This window comes from Nematolebias whitei, chromosome 9, assembly GCF_014905685.2.
Source record: "Nematolebias whitei isolate Nwh7 chromosome 9, NemWhi1, whole genome shotgun sequence".
In the NCBI taxonomy this organism is placed as follows: domain Eukaryota; kingdom Metazoa; phylum Chordata; class Actinopteri; order Cyprinodontiformes; family Rivulidae; genus Nematolebias; species Nematolebias whitei.
In genome coordinates, this window is record NC_056506.1 from 51,226,488 (window position 1) to 51,234,117 (window position 7,630).

The following is a 7,630-nucleotide window of genomic DNA, read 5'->3' on the forward strand; positions in this document are numbered from 1 at the left end:
GCATGCTAGCTTCCTGATGCTACAGAGGCTCATTAATGACAGCAGCTCAACGTTACGCAGAGAATCTGTCAGCACAACTGCTTTAGAGTTTTCTTTGTCACTTGTGTATTTTGTGGAGCTAATAAAAAAACTTCCCGTTAATCTTAAAGAGAAACGCCTTGTTTCTACAGTCGACCATGATGAAATGTAAAGCAGAAGCTTCGGCTCATGTTTGAGTGATGAGCTGCTTCAGTCTCGGCTGCCGTCCTCAATGAGAGGTTTGTGTTGTGAAACCAGGCGGGTCCAGGATGACCCAGCTTCGTCACTTCCTGTCTCCTCAGTGTCCTTCCTGGGCGTGATGTGCAGCAGAGTTTTGCTTAACAAGAACCGGGGCGAGGACGTGATGGGGGAGTGTCCTCTGCCGGCCATCAAGCTGTCTCTGGACTGGATCAGACTGAGACCCAGCGTCTTCCAGGAGCCCGCTGTGGACAAGAGGAAGTAGTAAGTCCAACGTTTGTTTAGTTCACTCAGAGTTGGGAAGTCTGAAGTTTGAACTTCCTGTTTCTGTCTGTCAGCGTGTGGGCGTGGCTGGTGTCCATTCTGAACAGCTTCCAGCCCAAAGAGGACAACGTGTCCTGCTCCTCAGGTAGGACAGCCTCCTGCTGAGGACGTTTAAAAAGAACTGTCAGAACCAGAGGAGCTTCAGCCTGAAGTTCAGAAGCTTCTAAAGAGTTCTCCTTTCAGGTTCTCATGGACTCATTCAGTTTTTGTCCTGGTCCTCTGCAGGGACGCCGCTCCCAGAAGAGTTCGAGCTCCAGGGTTTTTTGGCTCTGCGACCCGCTCTGAGGTACCGACCCACTGCGGTTCACTCAGAACTCTAACTGTTCGGTGCCTGACGTCTGCCTGTGTTTCAGGTGTCTGGACTTCACTAAAGGCCATCAGGGGATCCTGGTGGACCGGGACGGGCTGCCGGTCCATGCCCGGCATCAGAGGCTCGTCGGTCTGGGGAAATGGGTGGCCGACACCCAGCCGAGGTGAGTTTGGGTCGCCTGGCTCTGGTTCTGTGAAAACTTGTTTAAGAACTGAAATATTTTCATGTTGGACTCGTCCCTGCAGGCTGATCCGGTGCCAGGTCAGCGAGGACGGCCTCCTCATCTTCATCACGGACATCCCAGAGGAGGCCATCGAAGAGCCGCAGGACAAGGAGGCACCGGTCCTGCAGGAGTCCTCCAATGGGGAGCAGACCCAGAGTGACTGCGGCAGCTCGGGCCTGAAGTCGGTTCTGTCCGCAGGGAAGAGCCCGAGCTCGTGGTCCGACTGCAGCGAGCGGCCCGTCGTCACCTTCAAGGAGAACATCAAGCCCAGAGACAGCCGCGAGCCCGCCCGGAACCACCTGCCGAAGGATGCAAGCAAGGAGCGCAGGGACGTCCTGAAAGCATCCGGACCTGCCGGCGCCGGGAAAGGAGAGCTGAAGAAAGACGGGAAGAGGAAGACTGAGATGAAGAAGAGCGGTCCGGAGAAAACCCTGGACCCTGGAAAACAGGTCCGGGTCCTGAAGCCCACCCTGATACTGCAGAGTTCTGCTGGACGGGTCGTAATGTTCTGTTTGTGTTCAGGTGAATGTCCAGACGGAGCTGAGGAAGACTCCAGTCTCTGAGGTGAAGAAGACTCCAGGGACTCAGACCACCGGCTCGTCCCAGTTCATCCCCATCCACCACCCCGGAGCCTTCCCTCCCCTGCCCAGCAGACCCGGTACGTTCAGCTGGTTCTGACAGAAACCGCCGCTTTGATCTCTCAACGTGTTTAAAAAGGTGTAAAGAAAACAAAAGTCCACTTTTAGAACCGGACCTGTGGTTCAGCGGGCGGCTCAGACACACAGAGGTGGTGGAGCCAAAGCTGTCCATCAACTTGAAACTTTTAGAACAGAGGGCGCCGCCCACACCGACATGACGAGCACCTTCCCCAGGCAGGTGACCTCAGAGAACCAGTCACGTTTCCAGAACGTTCAAGTTCTTCAGTTCCATCTTTATCAACACTGATGTCACTGAGCCAAGAGAAGTCTGCCCGACTCTACGTGCACGTCTGTCTGTGCATGTTGTGAGCACGAGAGAGGCACGACTTCCAGTGTGGTGTGTGCATGTAGGCGTAATGTTTTTCTGAAACATCGGTTTGTCAGAATCCAAGATGGCTGCTGCCACGTGTTGGTCAAGTTTCCTGAAACGATCGAGGAGAAACTTGAATTCACTTCAGTTCATTTGTACGTCGTCGTCTCAGGAAACTGAACAAACATTCAGTTTCCCTTCAAACCGGATTCCAAAAAAGTTGGGACACTAAACAAACTGTGAATAAAAACTGAATGCAATGATGTGGAGATGGCAAATGTCAATATTTTATTCGTAATATAACATAGATGACAGATCAAAAGTTTAATCTGAGTAAATGTAACATTTTAAAGGAAAAATATGTTGATTCAAAATTTCACAGTGTCAACAAATCCCAAAAAAAGTTGGGACAAGTAGCAATAAGTGGCTGGAAAAAGGAAATTGAGCAAATAACGAACAGCTGGAAGACCAATTAACACTAATTAGGTCATTGACAACATGATTGGGTATAAAAAGAGCTTCTCAGAGTGTCAGTGTCTCTCAGAAGCCAAGATGGTAAGAGGATCACCAATTCCACCATTGTTGCACAGAAAGATAGTGCAGCAATACCAGAATGGTGTTACCCAGCGTAAAATAGCAAAGACTTTTAAGTTATCATCATCAACCGTGCATAACATCATCAAAAGATTCAGAGAATCTGGAACAATCGCTGTGCGTAAGGGTCAAGGCCGTAAAACTCTACTGGATGCTCGTGATCTCCGGGCCCTTAAACGTCACTACACCTCAAACAGGAATGCCACTGTCAAGGAAATAACAGAATGGGCTCAGGAATACTTCCAGAAAGCATTGTCAGTGAACACAATCCACCGTGCCATCCGCCGTTGCCAGCTGAAACTCTACAGTGCAAAGAGGAAGCCATTTCTAAGCAAGCTCCACAAGCTCAGACGTTTGCACTGGGCCAGGGGTCATTTAAAATGGAGTGTGGCAAAATGGAAGACTGTTCTGTGGTCAGATGAGTCACCATTTGAAGTTCTTTATGGAACACTGGGACGCCATGTCATCCGGACCAGAGAGGACAAGGATAGCCCAAGTTGTTATCAACGCTCCGTTCAGAAGCCTGCATCACTGATGGTATGGGGTTGCATGAGCGCTTGTGGCATGGGCAGCTTGCATGTCTGGAAAGGCACCATGAATGCAGAGAACTATGTTCAGGTTCTAGAACAACATATGCTCCCATCTAGACGTCATCTCTTTCAGGGAAGACCCTACATTTTTCAACACCATAATGCCAGACCACATTCCCAGACAAGTCCATTTTCCCACACAGTGGGAAAAATGGACTTGTCCCAACTTTTTGGGATTTGTTGACGCCATGAAATTTGGAAACAACAGCTTTTTCCCTTAAAATGAAACATTCTCTCAGTTTAAACTTTTGATCTGTGATTTGTGTTCTATTCTGAATAAAATATTAGATGTTGGCACCTCCACATCGTTGCATTCAGTTTTTATTGACAATTTGTTCAGTGTCCCAACTTTTTTGGAATCCAGTTTGTATGATTTAAACCATTTTAGAGCTGTTCCTGTAATCCCAGCATCATATTCAAGCCTCTGTAGTAAAATATTGTGATCAACTGTATCAAATGCAGCACTGAGGTCTAACAGGACCAGTAGAGACACAAGTCCATTGTCTGAGGCCATGAGAATATCATTAGTGACTTTTACTAGTGCTGTTTCTGTGCTATGATGAGCTCTAAACCCTGACTGAAACTCTTCAAACAGATTATTTCTTTGTAGATGTTCACACAACTGACCTGCAACTACTTTCTCTAGAATTGAGATGAAAGTTAGATTAGATATAGATCTATAGTTGATGAAAGTTAGATTAGATATAGATCTATAGTTGGCCAGGATTTCTGAATCAAGGTTATGTTTCCTAAGTAAAGGTTTAATTACAGCAACCTTAAAGCGCTGTGGTACATAACTGTTTATTAGAGACAAATTAATCAGATCCAAGACGTGATTATTAATTAAGGGAAATGGGGCCAGCCCCCCCCCCCCCCTTCCTGGATTTGTATCTCCTCCACTTGAACATTAAAAACATTTAGGTTTACTTCATTTTTCGATTCTTCTTAAAGTTTTCATGGTCTTTGCAGGAGATGAACAAAGAATAAAGTTCTGGTTCTGGTGGCAGAGCTTCACACCAGGTCCAATTCTGCTCCTCTGCAGGTTTCCCTCCTTCAGCCTATGTGATCCAGTCCCCGGTGGCCTTCCCAGGTCTTCAGGTGAATCCAGGGTTCACCTTCTCCACAGGGGTCGCCGTTCCCGGACCTTTCCTGCAGGCGGGGGCCCAGGTCCAAGGCGGGAAGCAGTCTCATATTCCCTACAGTCAGCAGAGACCTTCTGGACCAGGATCCTCGGGCCCGGGGCTCATGAACCAGGTGCCCTCCCAAGCCCAGCAGCAGCCAGGTCAGCTTCAGGTCCAGGTCCAACAGTCACCCACAAAACCGGTCCAGCCGGTCGGGATGGGAAAGAGTCCTCCTCACCACCCGGGTCTGCAGCAGGTAGGTCACATGATCTGGACCTTCAACCGCTGCCTTCAGGGCCCGGGTTGCTCTGTGAACCTGACCGCTTCAGTTCTGGATCCCAGCTGTCTCCTGTTTCTGTCCGCAGCAGTTCATGCAGGTCCAGGATCAGCCGGCTCAGATGTGGACCCAGGCCCAGGCGGCCCTGCAGAAGATGTCCCCCCTGCAGATGTCCATGAAGCAGCCCCAGCAGCAGTTCTACATGGGGACCCAGGACCCCCTGAAGCTGTACGAACAGCAGCTGCAGCCTCCGGTCTCCAGTATGGACAAGAAGATGAAGTTCCCCGACGTCAAGGTGCCAGACTTCTACTGGGACTCCTACGTGATGGGGGACAGTCTGGCCCTGATGGCTGAGAGGATGAAGAGGCCCCTGCAGGGTGGGGTCTGTGCCGAGCAGGAGAGCCCCGTGGGGCCCCGTGGACCCACGTTTGAGGTGAGCTGAGTGGACTTGGTTCTGTCCCGTCTGTTCTTCTGCAGCTTGGTCCCCCCTGCTGGTCGGTTTAGGTAGACCTGGTCAGACCACCGCGGGTCTGGACCTTTGGTTGGTGCTGGAGCTGAGCCTGATGGTTCTTGTCTTGGTAGCTTCAGTGGAACCTTCTCACTGGCTTCCCTTCTTTCTTTTTTCCTTGTCCTGCGTGTCCCTGCTGCTCCTCCAGGACAACAAGAGCGCTCCTCTTCTGCCTCCTGACCTGCTCAAAACTCTGGCAGAGTTCGAGGAGGACGAGGAGCTCGTCTTTGCTAAGCCTCCTGATTTCTTCCAGGCCTTGGCCGGCCCTCTTAGCTCTGCTGCTGGACCCAGTCTGTTTGTATGTAGCTCTGCCTTCCTCATCCTCATCCTCATCTGCCCCTCCCCCCCCTCCCCAGCTCTCTGCCCCCCCCCCCCCCCCCGTTCATAGCTGCTGCTTCAAATTCAGATTAATTCATTTACAGAGTTCCTCAGAGCCTGAAGCAGAAATGTAGTCAGAGGAGCCATCTTTGTTTACTTTATCTAATTAAATCCATAATGACCATAATGTCATTAATAATAATAATGAACATATTAATAATAATCAATGATCATAATAAATTAATAATAATCAATAATGATAATATAAGTATTAATAACCAATAATGACAATACAATAAATAATAATCAATAATGATCATAATATAATTAATAATCAAAAATGACATTTATTAATAATAATAATGATCTTAATATAATTAATAATCAATAATGACAATACAATAAATAATAATCAATAATGATATTAATAATAATTAATAATGACCCGGTCCAGAGTCGGTTAAAAGGCAGTTTAAAAAATGTTTTTCTGTTTTCGTCATTCTACACCGGGTGTTGGTTCTGAACCCGATTTGTCCTCAGAACCGACTGGATCACACATTCTGAGCCCCAGTCCCTCTGAGCCGACCCGTTTGTCACACGTGGCCCACCAGGTTCTGATAGCAGACCAAAGGCACGTGTTAGTCTGCCTGCAGGTCCGGGCGTCCCCTCGCTGGTCTCAGTGGGATCTGCCTGGTTCAGTAAAGCTTCATAAATAAACAAATGATGAACTTGATCAAATAAAGATTTAACAACATGTCACAATTTATTTGCTTTTACTTCAAACAAAACATCATTTTTAAGCTGCCTGGATCTGATCCCGGATCTGCTCCCATGCCTGAGAGTCTTTGGGCCAACATTAGACCCAAGACCAGAGTCCGGTTTTAGTTCTGAACCGCTCCGATCTCATCTCTGCAGCTGCCAAACCAGACGAGGATGGAGAGCGGCTCCGAGGGCGTCGGCCCATCGTCTTCTCTGCTGCCGATGACCGGGTTCCCCATGCAGGTCAGAACCTGGATCTGGACCTAAAGAACCGCCCTGTACCTGTGAGGGGTTAACATTTCCTCTGTGTTTCCAGGAGTACAACCAGAACAGCATCTTCAGTCAGGCTTACGGGAAGAACCTGCCCCCCAGCTCCAAACCTGACGCTCCCATGATGCAGCAGGAGCCGTCCCTCTACTCCCTGTTCGAGGGGACTCCGTGGTCCCCCTCCCTCCCCGCCAGCTCAGGTATGTCTCACCTGTGCAGGTGTTGTTTAAAGGTTTCAAGGTGGATCGTGTTTCCAATGAAGTCTGTGCTCTGATTGACAGACCACTCCACCCCAGCCAGCCAGTCCCCCCACTCCTCCAACCCCAGCAGCCTGCCCTCGTCCCCGCCCACGCACAACCATGGAACCATGCCCTTCTCAAACTTTGGACCCATTGGGACTCCGGACAGCCGGGACCGTAGGGTGGTGGACCGCTGGAAGGCTGAGAAGCCCGGTGAGTCAGAGACGTTTGGATCGTCTGACGCTGCTACAGCTTTGCCTCAGACATGAGGTCCTCACCGAGCGGGTTGCTGCGTGGTTGGATGTTTGTTGGGCAGTTGGATGTTTGTTGGGCAGTTGGATGTTTGCTGTGTGGTTGGATGTCTGGTTGATGGTTGGATGTCTGGTTGATGGTTGGATGTCTGGTTGATGGTTGGATGTCTCTCGACCTTTGACCTCTCTAAGTGTCTTTAAGAATCCGTTGGACTCCTGACAGGGACCAACGCAGACATGTTCCCGTTTTTAGTTTTATACATTCGTCTTAGAATCTAGCTGTTTTTTTTTCTCTGTTAATATCGTGCACAGTTCCCAGTCTCTGTTAATATCGTGCACAGTTCCCAGTCTCTGTTAATATCGTGCACAGTTCCCAGTCTCAGGTCAGGCTCCAGGGTCAATGCATAGTCGGTGTTTTCCCTACCGTTATAAAAGCGGGGTTCCCCGCCGCGTCAACTGAACTGCGTGCACCCCCGCCCCACCCACATGCACTGACGTAGCTCCAAGTTAGCAGCGCGCTAGCTAAAAAGCTAAAGAAAACATCTTCCCTCACGCTGACCGGCTCAGATGGCGCTCGTCTCAGATGGCGCTCGGCTCAGATGGCGCTCGGCTCAGATGGCGCTCG

General features: G+C 49.5%; 1 protein-coding gene across 1 annotated transcript in view; it reads left to right on the plus strand.

Annotated features, from left to right (window-relative positions):
- Positions 1-7,630, plus strand: part of smg7 (SMG7 nonsense mediated mRNA decay factor) — a 9,461-nt gene that overhangs the window by 887 nt on the left and 944 nt on the right. Inside the window, exons 3-13 of the mRNA XM_037682456.1 lie at positions 321-480; positions 555-625; positions 766-826; positions 894-1,013; positions 1,096-1,522; positions 1,596-1,731; positions 4,308-4,642; positions 4,752-5,096; positions 6,405-6,491; positions 6,565-6,715; positions 6,797-6,967. Coding sequence (XP_037538384.1) covers positions 321-480; positions 555-625; positions 766-826; positions 894-1,013; positions 1,096-1,522; positions 1,596-1,731; positions 4,308-4,642; positions 4,752-5,096; positions 6,405-6,491; positions 6,565-6,715; positions 6,797-6,967 — 2,064 coding nt within the window. The remainder of the gene's footprint in view (positions 1-320; positions 481-554; positions 626-765; positions 827-893; positions 1,014-1,095; positions 1,523-1,595; positions 1,732-4,307; positions 4,643-4,751; positions 5,097-6,404; positions 6,492-6,564; positions 6,716-6,796; positions 6,968-7,630) is intronic.